Below are 26,984 nucleotides of genomic sequence, written 5' to 3' on the forward strand. Positions count from 1 at the left end.
GCAATATTGGACCTATTAGTCCTTGCAGTGGATGCATATGGAGAAGCAAGGATGAAAGTGGAGAAAAAGTTGAACGAGAGAGGAGATTGGTGTGGGCTCATGATGACAATGTGCCCTAAAATAAGAAGTATGACTAAATTATGCAACTGAAGTCAAAAAATAAGACCCAAAAACCCAAACAAACAAAAACTCCAGTTTTTTGTAACGATTATCCTGGTCTGTCTATAAGATCCGTTCATGCTCTAGAATACTGTAATCATACACTTTTACTAATACTGCTTGAAAATAAACAGCAGTTCAAGAGTAATATTTTATTGAAAAATTTTATAGATAAGAATAGCAGGATGATCAGGGTTAAGGGAATAAGAGGACAGGGGATGAAAGTAAAGATAATATTTGAACACAAAAATGCACAGCATAAGGCACTCAACAGCTACTTTAATTGGAGCATTAATTCAAAACTAAATTTCCTAGTGATCAAAGGAAAGAGGAAAGTATGATAAAATTCAGAGACAAAAATGTCTCTAAAATATACTATTAAAATTTCTGCATTGTCATGCTACTTTGTTTAATCAGATGTCCAGAGTCAGACTGATCTCAGTAGGATAAAAGAGATCCGGATCTGATTTCATAGATCTAAAAGATATGTTTAATTTTCAAAGATGTTTAGCATTATCTCGGAAAATTAACAGAAGAGAGTTATTCTAGATCTATTCTTAAGATCACGAAGTTGCTTTATATTTTCCTACCATACAAAAGAAAGTGCGTCTTTGCCACTACAAAGGAAAAAATAAAATTAATAAGCTATACTGCTAATTACTCCAGAACTAAAATATGGGGCATATTATGTCATAAAAACACGCTTGTCAAGGCTAAAAAACATGTTTTGAATATTTACCTGTAAAGAGTTGTTAGTTTATAAAAGATGAACACATTTTTAATAGACTAAAGTATAAACGTAAAAACTGCTAAACAGATGTTTCAAATGAGGCAGAGTTCATGCATTTTAATGTTATGACAACCAGAAAAACGAAGAAATAATATTCACGAGGAACAAATCTGATGCTTTCAAAACATGTAAATAAAGACAGAAAAGGTAAATTTATGTCTGTCACTGATGCCTGTCATGGACTAGCTAGCACTGGTGAAAGTCAAGGAAATGAGTCATCTAGCAGACAAGATTGGAGAAGGAAATAGCAACCCACTCCAGTGTTCCTGCCTGGAGAATCCCAGGGACGGGGGAGCCTGGTGGGCTGCCGTCTATGGGGTCGCACAGAGTCGGACATGACTGAAGCGACTTAGCAGCAGCAGCAAACAAGATAGCCGAATGAAGGTAGGATTTTACTTCAAGTCTCCTAGTTTTGATGACATAATGCAATTGTAACATTTCAAAGATGTAATTTGTGTATTTTTCTTTCTTTTGTTTTCTCAAGAGAAGCTATCTCCATAAGGTATGGCTCATCAATAAAAATATGCTTCCATGGAGACAGTATAAATTTAGTATAGATGCAATGAATTCTAAGTTACCTGGAAAGAATTACTGATTGGTAGATTAATCATCCCTCAGATTTCTCAACAAAATTTAAAATGACTTTGAGGAATTTATCCTGTTTAGTAGGTGGTCTGAAGCCAAAGTTGAAAAGTGACAATTTCTAGCACAGGAAAAAAAAAAAAAGAATTGAGAGTGAAGTCAAATTGATGTTTTTGAATTTTGATGTCAATTTACATCCTCTCTTGAATTTTCTATTAAAAACATGTACATTTGAGCATTATTTAGGCAGTCTACACAGTGCATACAACTGATATTTTATTTTCAAGAAACACAAATGCACAAAAATGGTTTCTCTTAAGTACAGAAACTCTGACAGAAAGATCAAAAAGGATTAAGGAGAAAATAAGCCTTCCATGCTCACCAATGGATAAATTATGATGGCGGTCTTATGGACCAGCAATTTACTGGACTGTGCTATACCTCATTGGCATGGACATGAAGAATATTTTACGTATCTTGGGATTGCTCCAAATTTCCTCACTGAGGATTTATGACCTGCTTCCTATAACTCCATCTTGTTTACAGTGTCTTTGGGAAGCACACTGGTTTTGTCAGTAAAGAATAAAATCCAAAAGAACATATTCCAAGAAAATATTCATTTTGTTTGGCTTTGCTGAAACTCATTCCAATAAAATATAGTGCTCAGTACAAAATGAGGGCTTGGTTTTTCATGAAAATATGTTTTTGTCCAAAATACAGAGATATTTAATGAGGCTTTACTTGTATATATTTTCCTTTGACCTCTAATCAGAGGTCAACAAATTTTCTATAAAGTGAAGACTGTGGTGTTCATATGTCTTGTGGTTTCTGTTATAAGTATTCAACCTTGTAGCTAGAGCATGAAAACAGTCATAGATGCTAGGTAAACAAATCAACATGGCAGTTTTCAAATAAAATTTTATTTCTAAAAGAGGCTGAGATTTGGCCCCCACGTCGTACTTTGGCAACTTCTGCTTTAAATCATTGGCAAAGTTTAAAAGACCATTCTATTTTCAGGTTGGAAATAACATATTCCAAACTTACAACATTCAAAATAAGAATCATAATAATGTGAGCAGTTATATTAATCTTCTGAATATCTTAAAGAAACTATGGCTTACTTTGTCATGATAGGTGAAAATTACACCGTGGACTAATAAATGTTTAAATCTAAGAAAATCAATGCATACTTAAATTTTTCCTCAATTATTAGTTTTAAAATACAATGCTCATGTATTTTAGAGAAAGAGAAATACATGGTGAAAAAATTCAATTGTACAACCACATGCCTTAGCAAGTATGGATGATTTCCTTTGGGATGTTGCTAAGAATCAAAAATTTTAAATCATTTTGGAAGCTTGTAAATACAAATACATGGAATTACAGAAACTGAGAGTTCATAAACTTGGGTGTATCATTTCAGGGTAATTTAGTGGTGTTTTCTAACAGCTTTTTTTTTTTTCTTTTGCAATCACACAAACACACTTTATATCTTCTTCCTACAAGGAAGATTTGAGATATGTTCCAAATTAAAACTATATGCAGAAATATATACATGAGTACCTAATTCAAATAACTATAGATAGACTATCGAACAGCTAAACTTGGATTTTGTGAATGAAATTATCCACACATATAAAATATTTTCTTTTCTCCCCAGTTCAGAGAGTGGGGATTTTTCCACTTCCTTCTTAGAATCCATCCTGTCACTTTTGTTTGTAATGATATTCTCTCTCCCATACTCTTTGTCTTGCTTTATCACTGAGCTATACATTTTCTTCTCTGTGGATACTTCCCTTCAACCTCTAAACATGACCAAGCCAAAAAAGGCGAAAGTTCTCTCAACTATCATCTCCTATTGCTGATCCCTTGGATTTCTCATCCAAACCTTTAGGTGGAGAACACTATACAAGCTGTTTCTAATCCCACACAGCCCCATGCTTAAACCATTTAGCCCCATCACTTAACCTGTTGCTCGATGGCTCCTGGTTTAACCATTCCAATGAACATTCTCACTAGAGCCTGGGTGCTTATTGTTCTGAATGTTTCCAAGGATGCTGTTTGTCACTTCATCCTTATCCAAGGTCTTTTCTCTGAGTTCTATTACACCACATGCCCAACTCTACTGTCTATACCTCCTCAAGCTATACCACTCCAGTGGTACTTACCATCGGTGTCTTTTCCATCAGTTACTTAATCTCATCTCTGTAATGCACAGAAAGACACTAACTGCCACAGAAAAATGTTAAGTTTTAAATAAACTACAACGCATAAAGCACTTAATAGAACAGGGTACATAAGCACTAAATGAATGTTAACTGAAATCATTGCTTGTTTTTCTTAACAATTTTACTCTTCATCTTTTAGAATTGTTTCTTCTTCTAATTTTTCCTTACATGTGGGTTTCCCCCTTGCTTCTAGCCTTAGTTCACGGGCTTCTCATTCATTCACTCTCCAAGGTAGGCTACGGCAGTTGGAGGGCCTACTGCTCTGTAACTAAGGGCCTAGAGCTGAAACCAGAAAGTCTGGCTCAAATTCAGACTGATTTCACAGGCAAGTAACTCAATCTCTCTGTGCTTCAGTTTCCTTAAATATAAAGTGGGGACAATAATACTAACTACTTCATAAGACTGTTGCAAGGATTAAAAGTACACCTATATGTAAAATTCTTAGGACAGTACCTGGTACACATTAAGCCATTTTATTTATTTATTTATTTTTTTAAAATGCTGATGCGTGCTATAGTATTCTTAGTTTTATTATCTCCATGAATTCATTGCCTCTTTGCTGAGGCCTCTCACTCGTCTCCTGACATTCCAAATCTTTTCTTTGGGCTTTATATTCCCAATCATGAATATACCAGAAGGATAGCTCTGTCTGCATGCTTTACAGGGGCCCCCAATTCAATACGGCCAAAACTGAACTCTACCTTTCCTCCCTATATTCTTGGAATCTTGCTTTTGCACAATCAACCACAGAAACACCCAAAGCTGGAATAGGTGAATTATTTTTCCCCTCAAATATCAAATACACTCAATGTTATCTCATAAAAATTAGTATGTGTCTTCTTCCTTCTTACTACCACCGTTTAGTTTGGTCAAAAATCTTTCATCTGCCTACTGAAACACCTTCTTAAACGTTCTTCTTGACACCCTGCTTACCCTTCTACCCAGTAAGCTAGTTTCTAGAGTAGTGTATCTAAATAGTTTGTCTAAGGCATTCTCACTGGCTTATAGATACAGTGAAATGGTCCCTTGATAGATCTACTCACTTTTGCGTTCTCATCTCGACCACAGACTTACATCAACCGTTCCGTGTCTCCTCTCCAGCACACATGCTTATGCCACTGTCCCTGATAGTTGGTTTCTACTTACCCATTAACACAGGGCTCAGATGCCACCTAGGCCTTGAATTTTCTCCTAACTGTCCATCATCCTCCACTCCTGCCCTATTAGTTGAGACATTTTTCTTTTCATCTGGATTCACAAACAGGGGAAAATATATTGTATAATATACTGTAGCAAATATAATGATCTGTTCACATTATTTTATTCACTATAAGACTATAGGCTTCAAAAGGGCTAAAACTATGATTTGTTCATCAAAAAAAGTAGGCTCTGAGTGAGTATTTGTTGAACCAAAACACTAAATTTAGATACACAGACAAGGAGGAGAACAGAAGGTTGAAAAAGTATTCCATATGAGATGGTAAATAGCCTTTCTGGTTTTCAATAACAGCAAAGAGTGTATGTGACGCATTTGCTATCATGTGTATGAAGAGGCCACTTAGTCACCCTTTGACACAGCAGGTTAAGGGCATGTGGACAGTTGTGTCACTGAACATAAAGATGCAATGATAACCTGCTTTCACCTTTTACCTACCTCAATGATAACTTGCTTTCACCTTCACCCTACCCCCACATACTATAGTCTTAATACAACAACCAAAGTGATCTGTTTAAAATCAAATTTTGATCATATCACAGCTCTGTTGAAAACTACCTCATGGCTTTCTTTTGAATTCAGAGCAAAAACCAAAGCCCTTTACAAGGATCTACAAATCCCTCATGAGCTGGGCCTTCATCTCACTTTTTGACTCAGTTTATTAGTTTCCTTACTGCTGTTTCCCCTCCAGCCAAGCTGCCCTCTGCTCTTAGGTTCTCTGGATATATCAGGGGCCCTCCTGATAAAGCAGGGCCTTTGCATGTGCTTTCCCAGTGTCAAGAAAGCTGTTATCCAACCCTGTCACATGGCCTACAACCTCACCTCTTTCAAGTCATTTCTAAGTGTCACCTTGTTGGTGAACTTCTTACCATGGCCTTCTCAACCTTCCCTGCAAGTAACCTCTCTTGCATTTTCCTCCTTACCATCATCTGACAGATTAAATGGTGTTCTTATTTAGTCATACAATTATTATTACTATCTTTCTTTGTGCTCCAGAGTATAAGTTCCATGAAAGAAGGACATAATAGGTGTCATTAAATAAATTTTAAATAAATGAATAGAGCATTATTTTAGTTAAAAACAAGGAAATGATAGAAAGTTCTGAGTTTTATATCTACACAGGCTCAAATGATACAGCACACTCATTTTGATAGAGAATCTTTCTTCTACCAACTGGCATACAGTAAAATCCTGAAAAGGCAGCTTGACACTGGAAATGCACTGATGTGTGCATTGTATCTCAGACAGTAAAGAATCTGCTTACAATGCAGGAGACACAGGTTCCATCCATGGGTTGGGAAGATCCCCTGGAGAAGGGAATGATGACTCACTCCAGTATTCTTTCTTGGAGAATTCCATGGACAGAGGAGCCTGGCAGGCTACAGTCCACAAAGTCACAATAAAAGAGGTGCATTTATAGGGCATCCCTGGTATCTCACATAATAAAGAATCTGCCTGCAATGCCGGAGATGCAGGTTCAATCCCTGGGTCAGGAAGACCCCCTAGAGAAGGGAATGGCAACCCATTCTGGTATTTGTGCCCAGAGAATTCCATGAACAGACCACAGAGTCACAAAGAGTCAGACACTACTAAGGGAGTAACACTTTCACTTTCATGAACTGTATAATAATGATTTCTGGTATCAATGGGAACTGTTTAAATTATTGGCAGGTTCTCAGACATCTAAACATGGGAATAATACCTCTGCCACCAAAGCTACAGTGACATACTCCACTATACATTGTCGGAAAAAATACGCATTTTTTCCCATTTGTCCAATGTTTATCCCAGAGCATATGAAACTGTATTTAGAATTCTGATTTCAGAAGGTTGTGTAATTTAGCAGAAAAAAACTAACAGACCTGCATGTGAATCTACTTCACTAGGTGTGAGTAACTAGGAACGTGATTAAACGTTCTGTATCTCAATGATCTCATCCATAAACACATCTTTTAGAATAAATTGGTATATTTTATAAAATGCATAAGGCAAATTCCTAGTTAGCTGGCTGATGAAGAAATGTGAAGCAGCTCAGCTTATGAGTCAGGAATCCTTGAGCTCAAACCTTGGGCCTGTTGTTGATTCTGTTTATGAGCTCTATCTCTTTGAGTTTTAGTTTCTGCATTTTTCAGATGAGAATTATTATGCCTAAGGTACAGCTGTGAGATATGGGAATAATAAGACAAGATGCCGACTCCAATTCCTATATGTAGTAGATAAACATGAAAAAAAAGACAGCTTCATCTCTCAAGTCCCTTCTATGAAGTTTTCTCCTCCAAAATGTCATTGTAATGGATACACACACCATAATTAACCAGGTCATCAAGCTAAGGGAAAATGCTCCCTTATGAAGGACTTACAAATTAGGCTTTCCATAAACATTTCTGGAATTATAAAATGTATAGTTTACATTTCATATATGTTATTTAAGGAAGCAGGAAACTATAAAGTGCATATTTGAAAGAAATGAAGTATTCCAGTTTGTAAACTAGATAACTGAACTGCTAGATTCTTCCTAGACATCTGGTTATGGAGCATTTCTACAGATTCATTTGATCAAAAATGTTATCCACCTGAATATGTGGTTTCTGGACCACTTAAGAGGGTTGAGAGTGGACTTATAAGCAGATTCCAGACTCAAAAATTTCAGTTCAATAGAAGGACATGACATCAAAAATTTTACAAAGGCTATGGTCTGACTATGGTTTGCATTATCAAGGATGAGCCTTGTTGGCCACTGTCAAGGATATTCTAAAAAGTATTCCCACATGAGGTAAGAACTGGACTAGGTGACCTTAAACATCCTTTACAATGGTCAAGATTTAATGATAAATTGACCTTATATGTTTTATAGTAACTACAATAAATGAAAAAATGTTCAAACTCTAAACTCTAAAACAACTATAAACGGACTCTAAACAACTGAAAGAATACACACATAGGGTCAGTTTGCTTTGTGTACACAACATATACACTTAGCTTTTGATGAAGTTAGCAACTGTGTGTTTTGTTTCAGATTATGAATAAATCAATATACTTCACTATATCTATAGAAAGCAAGCACTATCTGATTATAATATAACTTATAATGCATCGTGAAAGTGAAAGTGTTAGTTACTTAGTCATATCCGACTCTTTGCAACCCTGTGAACTGGAGCCCACCAGGCTCCTCTGTCCATGAGACTCTCCAGGCAAGAATAGTGGAGTGGGTAGCCATTCCCTTCTCCAGGGGATATTCCTGACCCAGGGATTAAACTTAAGTTCTCCCACATTGCAGGCAGATTACTGTCTGAGCCACCAGGGAAGCCCATAATACATAGAGTAAACTCAAAATTTCAAATATCAGTAAATATATTAGGGAAATTTGGATTTAGTTGAAAATAGGGACCAAAATTTTGGGGAAAGAAGTACATTATATTAACAGTCTGAGAAAGAAACTTAAAATTGAACACTGCTGGATACAGCATGTCAAAACGACTTGGTAAAGATTTCCAAATGAGGTAGATTACAATGAGTTCAAAATTCAAAACAGAACATACTGAGTGAAGAAAACTACTGATGAAAGAATTACTTTCCTGTCTTCTGAAGTCATTCAACTGGAGGAACAACAGAATATTCCCAGGCCCGCTCCTGCCAAGTGAGTTATGACAAAACTCAAAAGCCAGTTTTATAACAGATATATGGAATGGAAAACACTTTAGCACTACATTAATAATTTATTCCACTGCAATATGCTGTATCATTTTTGGACACGTGTTTATTCTTACAATGTCATGAAAGATTTAGGAGAATTCTGCTCTCCTGATTGCCTTTCTATGTTATCTCTAAGTAGCCTATGTTATGTTGAAGCTCCTTCTCTAATAGCTAGCCCAGATTACACATTTAGTCATCTCCCAGAATGCACTGACTGACACTAAACAAAAAATGTTTTTAAGTTTCACAACAGGCTAGGGGGGAAAGTGGCAAAAAATGTCTTTGTGCTCTATACATAGAATCAGCCATTTACACTTCCAATGACAAATGTTTGGTTTTCATTATCAAATGAGGTGGAGACTTCCTGGATTCACTATCTGATGAGTACCTATCAGCTGTCCTCTGTGTCCTAAGGCAGGTCTCTAAAATTTCTTAACACATTTTAACTTGTAACCTCTTTACTAAGGACCATTTCTTCAATATTCACCAAGATCTATCTCCCATTAATACAACCAAATTTTCTTCTATTTTCTGCTTTTAAATACCATTTTTTTTGTTAAAATTGAGTTCAAAGCCCACATCAACATCAACAATGTTTATCTGTCTTATCTAAGATTTATCTGCTTTACACCCTAGCTAGACCTTTTCCTACACACAACCAGCAACCTAGACCTGTATTCATCTGCCCAGTGATTGCCTCCAGACTGTATGTGTGTTTTAAATACTACCTATTCTTCCATTACAGACAGCTGAGAAAAGAAGAAAAATGAAAGGCAAAGGAGAAAAGGAAAGATATATCCATCTGAATGCAGAGTTCCAAAGAATAGCAGAGAGATAAGAAAGCCTTCCTAAGTTATCAGTGCAAAGAAATACAGGAAAACAATAGAATGGGAAAGACTAGAAATCTCTTCAAGAAAATTAGAGATTACAAGGGAACATTTCATGCAAAGATGTGCACAATAAAGGACAGAAATAGTATGGACCTAACAGAAGGTATTAAGAAGAGGTGGCAAGAATACACACAAGAACTACACAAAAAAGATCTTAATGACCCAGATAACCACCAGGGTGAGATCAGTCACCTAGAGCCAGATATCCTGGAGTGTGAAGTCAAGTGGGTCTTAAGAACCATCACCATGAAAGAAGCTCGTGTACGTGATGGAATTCTGAAACAGCTGAGCTATTTCTGAAATAGCTGAGCTATTTCAAATCCTAAAAGATGATAGTGTGAAAGTGCTTCACTCAATATGCCAGCAAATTTGGAAAACTCAGCAGTGACCAAAGGATTGAAAAGGTCAGTTTTCATTCCAATCCCAAAGAAAGGCAATGCCAAAAAATGTTCAAACTACCGCACAACTGCAATCATCTCACATGCTAGCAAAGTAATGCTTAAAATTCTCCAAGCCAGGCTTCAATAATACTTGAACTGAGAACTTATAGATGTTCAAGGTGGATTTAGAAAAGGCAGAGTTGACATCCACTGTATCATCGAAAAAGCAAAGGAATTCCAGAAATACGTCTATTTCTGTTTCATTGACTACGCTAAGGCCTTTGACTGTGTGGATCACAACAAACTCTGGAAAATTCTTCAAGAGATGGGAATACCAGACCACCTGACTTGCCTCCTGAGAAACCTGTATGCAGGTCAATAAGCAACAGTTAGAACCAGACATGAACAACAGACTGGTTCAAAATTGGGAAAGGAGTACATCAAAGCTGTATAGTGTCACCCTGTTTATTTAACTATATACACAGTACCTCATGCAAAATGGTGTGCTGGATGAAGCACAAGCTAGAATCAAGATTGCTGGGAGAAATATCAATAACCTCAGATATGCAGATGACATCACCCTTAATGCAGAAAACAAAGAGGAACTAAAGAGCCTCTTGATGAAGGTGAAAGAGGAGAGTGAAAAAGCTGGTTTAAACTCAACATTCAGAAACTAAGATCATGGCATCCAGTCCAATCACTTCATGACAAATAGAGTTGGAAACAATGGAAACAGTGACAGATTTTATTTTCTTGGGCTCTAAAATTACTGCAGATGGTGACTGCAGCCATGAAATTAAAAGATACTTGCTCCTTGGAAGAAAAGCTTTGACAATCCTAAACAGAATATTAATAAGCAGAAACATTATTTTTCCAACAAAGGTCCAACTAGTCAAAGCTGTGGTTTTTCCACTAGTCATGTATGGATGTGAGAGTTGGACCATAAAGAAGGCTGAGTGCCAAAGAACTGATGCTTTTGAACTATTGTGTTGGAGAAGACTCTTGAGAGTTCCTTGGACTGCAAGGAGATCAAACAGTCAATCCTAATGGAAATCAGTCCTGAATATTCATTGGAAGGACTGATGCTGAAGCTGAAACACCAAGACTTGGGCCACCTGATGCCAAGATCCATCTCACTAGAAAAGACCCTGATGCTGGGAAAGATTGAAGGCAGAAGGAGAACACAGCAACAGAGGATGAGATGGTCGGATGGCATTACTGACTCAATGGACATGAGTTTGAGCAAGCGCCAGGATACGGTGAGGGACAGGGAGGACTGCTGTGCTGCAATCCATGGGGTCACAAAGAGCTGGACATGTCTGAGTGACTGAACAACAACATTTCTTCCATCTACAAAAGCAGTGCCGTTTGTTCATTTCTCAATATCTAGACACCTATAATAAATAGAATTTCCACTACCAAACCTGCTTAGAAGGGCAAAAGAGCTTATATATTTTCTGTTGATGTTCCCAGGAGACAACATTGGAACCTCATAGTAGATGTCTCATATGTGACTTAATAACTATATCAACTGCTTTAATGTTGCTGCTGTTGTTTTCATTCTCTTATCCATATGTCTAAGATACATGTAATAACAGTATTTAACTTTGACATTTTTCTAAAACACTGCCTTGGGCAATACGATTTGAGACATCATTTTGACAGAACGACACTAAAATCATGACACAATGAGCACTTCCTCAGTAAAAAAATTTCCAAGTCTAGGTTCCAAATTTTATACATACATATATACAACATTTGTTTTTATATGTATATAAATACATACGTGAGGGCTTCCCTGGTGAAAGCGTCTGCCTGCAATGCAGGAGACCTGGGTTCAATCCCTGGGTGGGGAAGATCCCCTGGAGAAGGAAAAGGCAACCCACTCCAGTATTCTTGCCTGGAGAATCCCATGGACAGAGGAGCCTGGTGGGCTACAGTCCATGGGGTCGCAAAGAGTTGGACACGACTTATATAATAATTTATGTGTATATGTATTTTAGAATCTTTATATAGACACATATGGGCTTCCCAGGTGGCACTAGTGGGAAAGAACCCACCTGCTAGTGCAGGTAGACGTAAGGGAAATGGGTTCGATCCCTGGGTCGGGAAGATACCCTGGAGGAACAAATGGCAACCTACTCCAGTATTCTTGCTTGGTGAATCCCCATGGACAGAGTAGCCTGGCAGGCTACAGTCCATATGGTCGCAAAGTGTTAGACATGAATGAAGCAACTTAGCACACACGCACATATACACACACATATATACACCTATACTGATACACATATATATCTATATGAATCTAAACCACACATAATAAAAAGCAGGTACAGTACAACAGGCTTTAATTTTAAGTACTCAAATAAATCATAATCAATTTACTAATCATACACTATACGCAAGTCACTATTGTGTGAATGTGCAGCTATGAATTACCTCCTCTTTTCTTGCATCACGTCCTTTCTGTACAAACCAGATAACTTTTGCTTGTAAAGATCGTGGAGTACATTCCAGCAAAGTACTGTTATTCTCTATGCCATAGGCCAATCTCTCTTCAGTTTTATCCAAAGCATCCCCTGTAACATAAATGTTAACATCAGCCTTGAGAATTTTATTTTACTGGTAAATAATATATTTTTTTAATTTTTTATTTTTTTTAAATTTTAAAATCTTTAATTCTTGCATGCGTTCCCAAACATGAACCCCCCTCCCACCTCCCTCCCCACAACATCTCTCTGGGTCATCCCCATGCACCAGCCCCAAGCAAGCTGCACCCTACATCAGACATGGACTGGCGATTCAATTCTTACATGACAGTATACATGTTAGAATTCCCATTCTCCCAAATCATCTTTAAATGATTCCTTATTCAGATCCCTATAACAAAGTGAATAGGTTTTATTGCTTACTGCTAATATCTATACAAGGTCATATACACGAGTTATTTAGAAAGAGTGGCATACTAAAATCTAGACAATAAAAAGGCACAGCAGACTATGGAGTGAGAAAGAAGTAACTAGGAGTTTGATTACAGAAGATGGGTCAGAACAGTTAGAAGGTATGTCAGTGTTAAATTAATAGGAAATCAGGGACAACGTCCATTGATAAAGTAGGCAAGAGAAGGTGAGGACCAAAAATGAAACATTACACAGGACTCAAACTCAAGGCTACACACAGAAACAGAAAGCAGAAATCTAGGAGATATGGCTTTATATAAACACAAGTGTGAGTGATATCTTGACAATGGATTGCCCTTATCCAGATACCATGGGAAGAAAAACATGTGAAACTGAACCAAAGACTTTGTGAACCAGAGCTACTTAATTATAATGTGCACTTTGGCCCAGAAAGGCTCTCTTTGAACCTGAAACCCAAAATGCATATAGACAAGTATACCTAACTGCAGTGAAGAATCAAAGCCAGTGGATTTATTTTTAGTTGTTTTAACCAAGATCACATTCAACACTAGATTCCAGGCTTTTTTCCTACGTCTGAGTCCTTCACGCTTTCAAAACAGATCCCTGAGTTTCCATAAAATTAGAATCCCACCTTTCTCTAATCAATATTCTCAGAGGCTTACATTTTGCACCAAATCCCCAGCCAGTCTGGGGATTAGCAAACTGATCCTGGACCACAATCTCTGGACCTGTGTATAAGCAGCTCTGGTCTCTCAATCATCAGGAGCACGGTCTACTCACCAACTATCATCACAGTACGAAGAGATAGGTCAGTGGTTTTCTGTCTTGTTTGACTCCCTTACCTTTTCCTAAAGCTGACATTTTCTCTTCCTTTACACATTGAGCCACCCACTACCTTTCATCAGAAATGCATGTCTGGACCACCAACCCCAGTAATAGGCTTACTCTATTCTAGTGAAAGAGTCAAAGTACTTCACTTTCTTCGATCCAAAGCTCACTAGGTAACCTGATTCAAGTTAGATCACTCTTGATAAAATTAAGTTATAGAAACACAGTGAAGATATTCCCAGGGTTGAGCTGCTGAGATAAATCCCGCAAGTTACTGTGGCATCTGCCACCTAAAGTACACAACACTTCTGCTGTAAGTGTCCTCTTTTTGAGGTCTAACAATAATGCTTGCAGCTATACAAAAATTTTTCCAAACTAAGAAAATGTATAATCCATAAAATTTTAACTACACAGAATACTCTCAGGAACATTGTTCTAGTATATATCAATCACAAATAAAAGAAGGACGCTTTGAAAGAGGTTTGTATTTTATCTTCAGTGCCCACTCTAAATACCCATGGCAACTGATTTTCTATGGATTACCGACAAACTGCTGTCCAAAGCACTGCTGAGCTGCATCCCCATGCCGAACATCTTGTCTGCGGAACCGCCTGAAAGAAAGTAAATGCACTTAGGAGATGTTCAGATTTCAATTTTCCAGACTTTAAAATACTGCCAGCCTCATGAAACTTTCAAGTAGTATTCTGCTACTGAAAACATTGATCAGTCATACAAAACAAGGATAAAATCCAAGCTTCATAGTTTTCCATGTTTCCAGTGAATGTTATTCAACGGGTAAGAGCTATATAAAACTATTTTTTAAATGGTCACATGAGTTTGAATTATGGATACTGAAACAATAATCTAAGAAAGTTCTCTTTACATTTCATTAGGAATTTAGTTCAACAGGGAAGTCTTCTGGTTTTAAATAAGTATCTTGGGTGGTAAAGGCTATGTGCAGATAAAGACAGTGAGACTTGAGGCAGATTACCTATTTGAGTAAACATGGGTAAAATTCCCGTATATATTTAAGTGCATTATGTAAAGCTATTTGGATCCAAATATTTTGCTCTACAGGAATCATGCTCAATGTGATTGTTAATAAAAATAAACTGATAATATACTCAATTTACTCTTTCATTCATTTATAAAATGTAAAAAGTATATGCCTCTATTAAATGTGATGGTACATTACATATTTAACAGAATGTCTTACATAATAGTGGGCCTCAAGAAATACCGTATTTTTCCTTAATTTGCCTCTAACAGGTAAATATACTTCCAATATATTTTCATATTTTCTGGTTGATTAGACATATGATTGACCAATAATAATAGTCTTTATCCATGGAAAAAGAATTCCAGAATATATGTTGTTCTTGTTGCTATTTAGTTGCTAAGTCGTGTCCAGCTCTTTGCAACCCCGTGGACTGTAGCCATACAGGCTCCTCTGTCTGGGATTTCCCAGGCAAGAATACTGAAGTATTCATTTCCTTCTTCAAGGGATCTTCCCAACCCAGGGAAGATGTCTCCTACACATTGTCAGGCAGATTCTTTACCAATGAACCATCAAGGAAGTCCTCTAGAATATATACCATGTTTCCAATTTGTAGGCATCTTTCTCAGGAATTAAATAATGGAATTTATCCTTATTAGTATTGGAATGCTACAGTTAAGAAGATCTTCAGCATATTAATAAGTTTAAGATGGAAACAGAAATATTACATAAAGCTAGAAAATACCACTTGCTTCTCTAATCATGGCATTTCTTCAACACTGAGGGGAAACCAGAAGGCAGAACGGAACTTTTATCCCAGAACAAGATGGTGAAACCTCCCAAGTGACAAAGAGATGCTTTTACCATGTGCAATGGTCAAATTTGGAAAAGGGAACCAGGTTCAAATCCCAATGTCACTACTCAAATTCTGCACGATCTTATACACATCCCTGGTCTTTCCTGGTTCGGTGTGTCCTCTTTTGTAAAGGAAGCTGGGCTAACTGACACTTAATTTCCAGTCTCATTTTTTTGTTTCATTCTAGGTTTTCCTAATGGCCACCAAATAGTGATATTGGAATGCTATCAAGAAATGGAGTGCTTTCTCATAAATGAGTTCAGATCTTAGTTAAGAACTCAATACTTAATCTTTTGAGTGTTTCCTTATATTGAATGCTAGGACAGGTGAATATTTCCAGGCAATTTTTAGGGTAATGGTCTGAGTGCAAAAGCAATTTTTAAAGTCTATTTAAAAGAAGCAGACTGTTGATCAGAAAACCTTACTCAAAGACCTGAGATTTTATGAAGTTAAGATTAAAACTGCCATATGAATCATTCTATAGAGCTAAACTGAAAATAGAAATTGACAATAGGGGAGCAAAATTTAAAGGTTTTATGTTTCTATATTGTTTTATGCTAGTGTGTACTTCTATTATGCAACTGATAGAAGCTCTGGAGGACATTTAAATGGCTGTTATTGATTCCTCACTTCACTGAGAGTTGCTTTGATATTGGGAATCTCAGGTCTGCTGAGCAATAGTGTATAATGAAACAGGAATAAATTAATGAAATGGGAAATAGTTTGCATGTTGCAGCAAGGATATTGTATCACATTTATTAAGCAAGTAATGTGAGGAAAAAAGGAATTACAACCAGCTAATTCTAGGTAAGCACTGTGGGTAAGTGTGCAAAAATTTTGTTTAAAATCATTGGAAATATGCATTTAAAAACATAAATATCACATTCTCCAACAAGACTTCAGTTCATTTTCTACTATCCTAGTATAGCTGTCCTTTATTTCAGCATTTAAAACAGAAGGTATTAGGATCAGGAATATTAGAAAGGCTAAGCTCTCAAAGTCACATATTTTTCTTATATCTCTTACCTCTTGGAAACTTTTCAAGAGAATGCTGGAAACAAGAAAAAATACAAGAGCAAGGGGGAAGAAAAAGACCTAGCTCTATAAATTATAGTGTACTTTGGAAGACTATTTTAAACAAGTGGTTTGGAGTGTGAATTGATGCTTTTCCTCTGTTGACTCATTTTCACTTTGTGAACAGAAGAGTACTTATTTTAATGACCAGTTTTCAATTTCTACTGCTAGTCAGGTCTGAAGCAAAAATGATCTGCTATAAAAGCAAACTTTATGTGCTGGAACTTATCCAAAACGTTCTCCTCCAGGGGTGGGTGATGGTTTCAAAGAATCTGACACTACTGAAAGATCTGCATTTCATGTCACTGAACTGAACTAATTCATTCATGAGCATGGCTCCTGATTCCACCATCTCACTACTTCCTGTCTATGATTTTGCCCATTCATTTAACTTCCCTAAAGAACTCTTTTGTCCACCCTATAAAACACCATAAAACAAACCTATGAATATATACTTTTACAAGCGGTACCATTTACCAGGAAATACTTAGCTACAGAAACTTTTTAGTTAAATTCATCATAAATGCTGCATGCCTAATAAAAAGCTTGTTATTCATTAAGTATTTGATGCAAGGCTTATAAATATTTTTGTTGCTGCTCAAAGCATTAGGATAATTAATGTTATTATTTTTGGTATAATTACCTTTCTGCCCTTAGATTCTACTACATCAAATCTAACCTACAGAAATACATGGTTTTCTCAGAGCATTTTTCTGTGCCTCTGTAGAAACAATTAATTCTTTTTAACTGGAATCTCCTTATATCCTTGCCTTCAAGATTGAACTCAAATGTTGAATTATTCTGAGAATCAAATACTGTGTTATGTGTATTTCACTTAGTCTGGGGCCTTATACATAGTAAGTGCTCAGTGGTGAGCTATCACTCTTATTTATAATTCTATTCTTCACTTCTGGTTCTATTTTCCTATGGACAGGGGACTGGGATTGTTTCCTCCCACCCTTCAAACATAGTATAAAAATAGACTGAATGAGTGAATAAAGCATAAAATGATAGTTTCAATTAGTAACACAGCTGTATTCTTCAAGAATTGACTTTCAATATCAATAAACATGGATAGAAAATCAACTGACTCAGTTTTCAATACAGTTGATACATTATTTAGCTCATAAATGGTCTCTCAAAACATCTTTTTACTATCTCCTTAATATATCCTTTATTTACTCATTGGAATGTTAATTTAGGTAAGGTTAAATTAATAAAAGTTTGAATTAGTGACTAATTTTTTAAAATGAGATTCTACTATTTATGTGAATCTATAAAAATAACAATTATATTAAATTAGATTAAATTAGATTTTGAAAAAAGGTATAAAGGTAGCCCAAAGTAAAAGATCAATAGTAAATGAAATTGATAAAAGTTGCTTTCAGCAGGGAAACTGTATATGGTTTTATATCTTTGCTTTATATTATCTTTAGCTACTTTATCAAGAGAAGAAGATAAGTGCTTATTCTATAATAAAAATATTTTCCTTTATTTTTCCCCCAAAGAATGCATGATTTTTTATCACTTGAGTTAAGAAAGACTCTTATTCTCCAAAATACTTTCTGTACCGTAAGATCTGTTCAAAGAATTCTAGGATTTACCTTCTCTAACTAGTGGCAATGACCCCACTGAATTCTAGATATTAGAGTTTGGAGGTCTTTAAGTACCTTTCATTTGTGTTGAATTAAATCACACATTTCATTAATTACACAGGTCATGTATTTGCCTAGGAGTTAAAACATTCACTTTCAAAATGAAATAAATGAAAACCAGCTGGTCAGAAGAACATGGGGCAAATGCAGGATGTATTTTAGAATTTATTTATTTTCCTTTTAAGTCTTTGAAATCCTCATGTGTGGGTTTACTTGCTATTTCCACATTTTAAGTTTATCTAAATTGGTTTCATGTCTCGCAGCAAAAGTTTCAGAAGGGAAAAGAGTTGATTCAAACATGGAAGAAAAATAAAACCCCAGAAAGCAAGCTCAGCCTGTATCTACACAATAGTCAATGGAAGTTATTTTTCAGAAAAAGTGAAGTTTTCAAAGTTTATATCATTAAGACTCTCATGATTAAGAGTTTGTGATTAACATATACATACCACTATATATAAAATAATCAACAAAGACCTACTCTATAACACAGGGAATTCTACTCAATACTCTGTAATAATCTCTACGGGAAAAGAATCTGAAAAAGCAGGGATATATCTATGAATACCTGAATCAAGTTGCTGTACACCTAAAACAAACACAACATTGTTAAATCACCTATACTCCAATATAAAAACAAAAAAACAAGTTACTTTAGAATAAATGGAAAATCACTTGAAAAAAAAAGCAGGTTATTTTCATGGAATGAGTACGGAAAGAAAGTGACAAAAATAAACAGCATTAGTTTTTTTCTAAATAAGGGAGAGGTTCCATGGAAGAGCAGTCTCACCGCTTCGCATGTGTGCCTGTTGGGTAATACCGAGAGCAGGAGATGCCATCCCAGGCGCAGTAAGGGTCTCGGGCCAGGCAGCAGTCTGCACAAGCACTTCCATACATGTCGCACTGGTGGAATCGGACTTGGGCCACAGCAGAAGCAGACCCAACATAGAGCTGTTGCTGCAGACATCAAGGAAGAGAGAGGCCACTAGCAGAAATGGACAGAATTCTCACTGAGTCCTTACACTTACATTTTCACATTCCTATGTAATCATTTCTGTGAATATTCATTTAAATACCTACAGTTACTCAGGACTGATGATGGAACACTAACACTTTGGTTTTCTCCAAGATCTGAAATACTTTTACAGACTTGCATGCCGGAAGGACAAAAGTGCTAGAGTGAGGCTGACAAAAATCTTAAGTTGACTAAACTTTCATTCATTATCAAAGCAGAAAGACTCTTTTTTCATCTAACATTGTAGATCTTTTTAAAAAGTCTACAGGATTGTCCAAAAGGAGAGTGAAAAGGTATTTTTTTGCATTTTTAATGGATACAATTGACATATAACATTATATTAGTCTTAGCTGTACAACATAATTATTTGATACTTGTATATATTGTGAAATGGTCACCATCATTCTAGTTAATCTCCCTCATCTCACACTACACATCTATAAATATTTTTTGTGATGAAAACTTCCAAGATCTACTCTCTTAGCAGCTTTCAAATACATAAAACAGTATTGTTCACTATAATCATCATGCTGTACATTACATCACCAGGACTTACCTATTTTATAACTAAAAGCTTATACATTTTAATAACCTACACTCATTTCACCTAGCCCCTGCCTCTGGCAACCACAGATCTGTTCTCTATATCTATGAGCTTGTTTTGTTGTTGTTTTTGAATAGTTTACATATAAATGACATTATATGGCTATTTGTCTTTCTCGGACATATTTCACTTGGCACAATGCCTGCAAAATCCTTTCTTGTTACTGCAAATGGCAGAATTTCCTTTTTTATGGCTAACACTCCATTGTGTGTGTGTGTATGTACATGTGTATGTGTACAATTTATTTATCCAGTCATTCATAGATGGATACTTAGTTCATCTCCATGTCTTGGCTATTATAAATAAACCTTAAATGAACATGGGGGTGTATGTATCTTTCTGAATTAGTGTTTTTGTTTCCTTTGGATAGATACCCAGAAGTAGAACTTCTAGGTCATATGGCAGTTCTATTTTTAATTTTTTGAGTAACCTTATACTGTTTTCCACAGTGGCTGCACCAATTTACATTCCCACCAACAGTGCATATTGACATATAACATTTAGAAAAGTGACACAGATACATACATAGAATGATGTGGAATAAACTGTAAGATATGTTAGTAAGTAAAAAGTATAAGTAGCAGAACAATAACGTCATATGTCCCTATCTGCTTTAACATAAAATGTTACTTATAAATAAATGAGGCAATATATGTAACAGCTACTCTCAAAGTTACACCAGAAACTTGTTCCAGTAAAGTGGAAAGGAGGTTTATTTTTCATTGTACACTCCCTTGTATTATATTACTATGATTTTTTGCAAAAATATTAGCCAAAAAAAACCCATGGAATAATGTTCTATTATGGTTGTACAGGTAAATCTATTCTTGTCTATTTTTCTAGAAACAGAATATGAAGAAATCTATTACCTACCTGTAAATCACTATGTATTTCTGTCAGAATAAAGCTGTAACTTGTTAACATATAAGAACACCTACATAAGATTTCTATCTTTTGACTCTATCTGATACATAGAATGCACACACAGAGACACCTATACAACTTACTCTCTTTGATGAAATCTCCATAGAAATAATAGGAACTGGATGCTGAAAAATTAAAAAAAAACTTTCATATTTAGGAATAAAAATATAGAAACATACCTTAGTATGGTTATAAATTAACTGAAATAATATTAGGTATGTGAGTGGTTCTCTACAAGCAGTACACAGCTTTCATTTTAGTAAATCAAAAGGAAAATACAATTAAATAAAATATAATTTCTTTCAAAATATATTTTCTAATAGTGTGGGACAAAATATAAATGAGAAAAGTAGTGAATAATCTAATTATCTCTCAGTTTGTCTCTGCATTAAAATTTTTGTATTTGCTTTTGAGTATTACTCATGTTTTGGAAATCAATTATCTTTAAATAATAAAGTCAGAGTGCTATTTCTTATAAAGAAAGTTGAACCATTAGAAGGAAAACAGTTATATCTTTGAATAGGTCTTATTACCAATAAACCATGTGATCTTTAATTGTTTTAACTCAGGCCTAAAAGTGAAGAGGAACTAAAAAGCCTCTTGATGAAAGTGAAAGAGGAGAGTGAAAAAGTTGGCTTAAAGCTCAACATTCAGAAAACGAAGATCATGGTATCCGGTCCCATCACTTCATGGGAAATAGATGGGTAAACAGTGGAAACAGTGTCAGACTTTATTTTTGGGGGCTCTGAAATCACTGCAGATGGTGACTGCAGCCATGAAATTAAAAGATGCTTACTCCTTGGAAGAAAAATTATGACCAACCTAGACAGTATATTCAAAAGCAGAGACATTACTTTGCCAGCTAAGGTCCATCTAGTCAAGGCTATGGTTTTTCCAGTGGTCATGTATGGATATGAGAGTTGGACTGTGAAGAAGGCTGAGCGCCGAAGAATTGATGCATTTGAACTGTGGTGTTAGAGAAGACTCTTGAGGATCCCTTGGACTGCAAGGAGATCCAACCAGTCCATTCTGAAGGAGATCAGCCCTGGGATTTCTTTGGAAGGAATGATGCTAAAGCTGAGACTCTAGTACTTTGGCCACCTCATGCGAAAAGTTGACTCATTGGAAAAGACTCTGATGCTGGGAGGGATTGGGGGCAGGAGGAGAAGGGGACGACAGAGGATAAGATGGCTGGATGGCATCACTGGCTTGATGGACGTGAGTCTGAGTGAACTCCGGGAGTTGGTGATGGACGGGGAGGCCTGGCGTGCTGCAATTCACGGGGTCGCAGAGTTGGCCATGACTGAGCGACTGAACTGAACTGAAACAAAATACTATGGTCTTTCATAGGTTTTTGAATGTAGAGTTTTAAGCCAACTTTTTTGCTCTTCTCTTTCACCCTTATCAAGAGGCTTTTTAGTTCCTCCTCTCTTTCTGCCATTAAGACGCTTGCTCCTTGGATGATAAAGCTATGACAAACCTAGACAGCATATTAAAAAGCAGAAAGGTTACTTTGCCAACAAAGGTCCATATAATCAAAGCTATAACCATAGCTTTTTCTCACAGATGTGAGAGTTCTACCATAAAGAAAGCTAAGTGCCAAAGAATTGATGCTTTCAAATTATGGTGCTAGAGGACTCTTGAGAGTCCCTTGGACTGCAAGGAGATCAAACCAATCAATCCTAAAAGAAATCAACACTGAATATTCATAGGAAGTGATGCTGAAGCCCAATACTTTGGCCACCTGATGCAAAGAGCTGACTCACTGGAAAAGACTCTGATGCTGGGAAAGATAGAGGGCAAGAGGAGAAGGGGCAACAGAGGATGAGATGGTTGGATGGCATCACTGACTTAATGGACATGAGTCTGAGCAAACTCTGGGAGATAGTGAAGGACAGGGAAGCTGGCTGTGCTGCAGTCCATGGGGTGGCAAAGAGTTGGACATGACTTAGCGACTGTATAAGAACAAAACAAAATATTTTTCTGTCAATCTCCATTAATCCAGAATGCTCTGAAAAATGTGCATTATCAACATCACTGTCTTGGAACTGCACCAGAGGAAGGACAATCTACAGGACAGTTTTGAGCACTTCTGTGCAATTCTAGGGGTGGTGATTAAGACAAGAATATTTCTAAGGACATCACAAACTCAGCCATTTCTGTGACTGGAGAAGTCATAGGCATGTGGGATACACTCCTGGATAATTAATGGATAATTACCCTTCAAATAGTTATTGAAGGGTAAAAGAAAAATTTGATCATCTGTGTTAAAATTTTAAATATTTAAAACAACAGAACGCTTTATTCACGTGTCATTTTTTAGTCACTAAGTCATGCTGACTCTTTGCGACCCCATAGACTGTAGTCCGTCAGGCTCCTCTGTCCATGGGATTTCTCAGGCAAGAATATTGGAGTGGGTTGTCATTTCCTTCTCTAGGGAATCTTCTCAACCCAGGGATTGAAGTCACATCTCCTGTACTGTCAGGCAGATTCTCTACTGCTGAGTCACAAGGGAGGCATAAGCATGCATTTATTCATTCAAAAAACAATGTTTCTTAAGGATTTATGTGAACAAGACATTGTTATAATGAATGCCCTTAATATGAGATCTGTGATTCCTAACATGAAATGAAATCTTATAGCGGATCAATAAGCAAAATAACAAAAATATTGCTGCTCTGGGGATTCTCCAGTGGCTCAGCAGTAAAAGAATCCACCTGCGAGGCAGGAGATGCCAAGACACGGGGTCGATTCCTGGGTCAGGAAGATAACCTGAAGAAGGAAATGGCAATCCACTCCAGTTCGCTTGCCCAGAAACTCCCATGGACAGGGAAGCCTGGAGGGCTACAGTCCATGGGGTCACACAAGAGTCAGACACAGCTGAGTGACTAAACAACAGCTGCTCTGGTTGAGATAAGAACGTGGTTAACTCTGTGTGAAGCTATCAGGAATCTAATCTGAACAGCTAACGTGAAATAAACTGTTTTCATCAAAAATATTTTCGTACACATTCATTACATACATACTCAATCTTCATTATTGCACATTGTGATCTTGCACATTTGCTTATTGCTAAAATTTATTTGCAACCCCAATATCAATACTTCTGGTATTTTGCTGCCATGTGTGTGCTCAGAACGGCAAAAAAAAAAAAAAAAAAAATCTGAGCTGCCCAAAATGTACATTCCCAGCTGAGGTTGATCAAGGCATGCCTGCCTTCTTGTTTCAACTCTCATACTGTAAACAAGTATCTTCCTGTTCCATTTAGTACCACATTTTAATTTTTGTCCTTTTTGTTAATGATTTGCTGTTTAAAAGGCCCCTAAGCATAGTGTTGAAGTATTGTGTTCCTAAGTTCCAAAAGGCTGAAATGTGCCTTATGAAATAAGTATGTGTTTTAAATAAGCCTTGCTCAGGCAGAAGTTATTAGTGCTATTTAGCCATAAGTTCAATTTTAATTAATCAATAGGATAGCCCTGGTGGCTCAGTGGTAAAGAATCCACCTGCGGTAGAGGAGATATGGGTTGATCTCTGGGTCAGAAAGATCCTCTGGACATGTCAACCTACTCCAGTATTCTTGCTGGGGAAATTTCATAGACAGAGGAGTCAAGCAGGCTACAGTCCATGGGTTGGCAAAAGAGTTGGACACAACTGAGCAACTAAATCACAACAACATATACTAAATAAGGCGTTTTTAAAAAGAAACACAAATAAAACAGTCTACATATCAATCAGTCGACAAAAATGCTGTGACTAGACATTCTCAGGAACCTAATGTATTTCCGCTTTGTTTTTCATTTGTTCAGTCGTGTTGGATTCTTTGTGACCCTATGGACCGCACTGTGCATTTCCCCTAGGAGCAATGATTACTAATTAATTCAGTGTTCAAAGACCATAACTGCTACAGATGTCAAGACTTACTGTGTGTATATGGGTGTGTATGTGTGTGTATAAAAAAGAGAGACAATATATACAACTGTTTTATCATGCTTAATAGTTCCATTATCATTTTGCATTTTCCTTTTAGCAAATTCTCTGTGTAAACGGCATGCAATAAAAAGGAAATTACTTATCCCACGACAATGCCCACAATATGAAACCTGCTGCTATTTTTTTAAATTGCTTTTATTGATAGTACATTTGCTTAAGATGATGATTGTAATAATGATTCTAGAATTCACTTGTGGGATAAGTGTCATTTATGTCCCAGTTCATATAATGAAATTATTTTCATGATGGTAAATACTGGCCTCTTTATCTGAATAGTGAATAGTCTTTGATAATCAAATAGATGTACCAGAATTATAAATCATTCTTTACTTCAGAGTACTCTTAATTTACAACATACTGATTAGGGAAAAAAAAACAACAACTAACTGACGTAATGTTTTCCTATTTATAATTCACTTGCAATTGTCTACAGTACATAAACGTTGGCTATATGTTTCACTAAAAATACCTTGAATATCTGAAGTTCTTCTAGAATTACTTCTTCCATTGATTCTGTTTCTTGGTTGTAAATTGTGATTACTTTCAGCACAATTCCATTATCTATAAGAAAACAAAAGAAGAGATAATCCAGAAGCTTTATAACAATCTGGTTTTCAAACAATTAAAAACCATGGAAAGATTATAAATTTAAATAAGATTTGAAATCTAGATGTATAAAATATTTAATCATTGCCAGTTAAAACAATATGGCTATTTATATATTCATATTTTAAGTTAGCAAAAAAGTCAGTTTTGTGTACCTGGTCAAAGAATAAGACCAAATAATATATAATTATTTTCCAACAATTTGATTCAAAAACCCAATTAAAGGTTCAGAAATCAAGATGTCTTTTGGAATTAATGAAATAGAAGACAGATAGAAAATTATTCTAGCTTTTTCTGTGATGTATGATGAAAGAATATTTTTTACCTAAAGCTACCTCCTGGTAAGAAACTATACCTTTAATCTTAGGGAACCTTCCAAGCAACACACAACGGAAATCTTGACATATTGATATATAAATAGAATATATTGATAGCTAAAGATATACATTTTTCTTTCCAATTTTAATGAGATATAATTGACATACAACACTGTATGATTTTAAGGAATATAGCACAATTATTAGACCTACATACATCACGGGCTTCTCTTGTGGCTCAGCTGGTAAAGAATCCGCCTGCAGTGCGGAAGACCTGGGTTCAGTCTTTGGGTTGGGAAGATCCCATGGAGAAGGGAAAGGCTACCCACTCCAGTATTCTGGCCTAGAGAATTCCATGGACTATATAGTCCATGGGGTCACAAAGAGTCAGACACGACTGAGCGCATACATCATGGAATAATACCATAATAAGTTTAGTGAACATCCATCATATAAAAGTTTTTTTTTTCCCCTTGTGATGAGAACTCTTAGGGTTTACTCTCTTAAAAAGCTTCATTATAACATACAGCACTGTTAACTATATTAGTCATGGTGTATATTATATCCTTAGTACATTTTTCTCATAATTAGAAAGATGTATCTTTGACAACCTTCATATAGTTCTCCCACCGCTCACCTCCAGGAACCACAAATCTTGTTATATACACTTTCAATAAAAATTTCAAGTATACACTATAGAGAGAATAGTGTAATGAGTCCTCCTGTACTAATCATGCAGTCCATGGGGTCGCTGAGAGTCGGAGACGACTGAACGACTTCCCTTTCACTTTTCACTTTCATGCATTGGAGAAGGAAATGGCAACCCACTCCAGTGTTCTTGCCTGGAGAACCCCAGGGACGGGGGAGCCTGGTGGGCTGCCGTCTATGGGGTTGCACAGGGTCAGACACGACTAAAGTGACTTAGCAGCAGCAGCAGCAGCAGACCTACATTTTAAAATCCTACCTTATTTTTATTATTCGTGATATTCTGAACTTGTTCTTTCCAATGAAAATTTAATAAAACATGAATTTGACTGTAAGAACAATTTAGTATAGTACTAGAAATAACTAGGGAGAAAAAAGCATTTTGGAAGTTCTGATCCTGGAGTTTCTACAGTACTTATGCAATTTCTTTAAAAATTATGAAATCGTGTGTTTGGCTTAATATAATATAATTAAAATAAAACTAATAAAAATTACCAAAAGGAACAAAATTATCATATCAAGCATACATTATAAATATCCCACAATTATCATATCAA

The 26,984-nt window shown here is 36.2% G+C and overlaps 1 protein-coding gene across 1 annotated transcript in view; it reads right to left on the reverse strand.

Moving 5' to 3' along the window:
• Positions 1–26,984, reverse strand: part of SEMA3E (semaphorin 3E) — a 275,433-nt gene that overhangs the window by 12,331 nt on the left and 236,118 nt on the right. The window contains exons 12-16 of the mRNA XM_005679077.3: positions 25,269–25,360; positions 20,893–20,934; positions 19,057–19,223; positions 14,231–14,298; positions 12,378–12,517 (exon numbers count right to left, since the gene is read on the reverse strand). Coding sequence (XP_005679134.1) covers positions 12,378–12,517; positions 14,231–14,298; positions 19,057–19,223; positions 20,893–20,934; positions 25,269–25,360 — 509 coding nt within the window. The remainder of the gene's footprint in view (positions 1–12,377; positions 12,518–14,230; positions 14,299–19,056; positions 19,224–20,892; positions 20,935–25,268; positions 25,361–26,984) is intronic.

Source organism: Capra hircus, chromosome 4 (genome assembly GCF_001704415.2).
Source record: "Capra hircus breed San Clemente chromosome 4, ASM170441v1, whole genome shotgun sequence".
NCBI lineage: Eukaryota > Metazoa > Chordata > Mammalia > Artiodactyla > Bovidae > Capra > Capra hircus.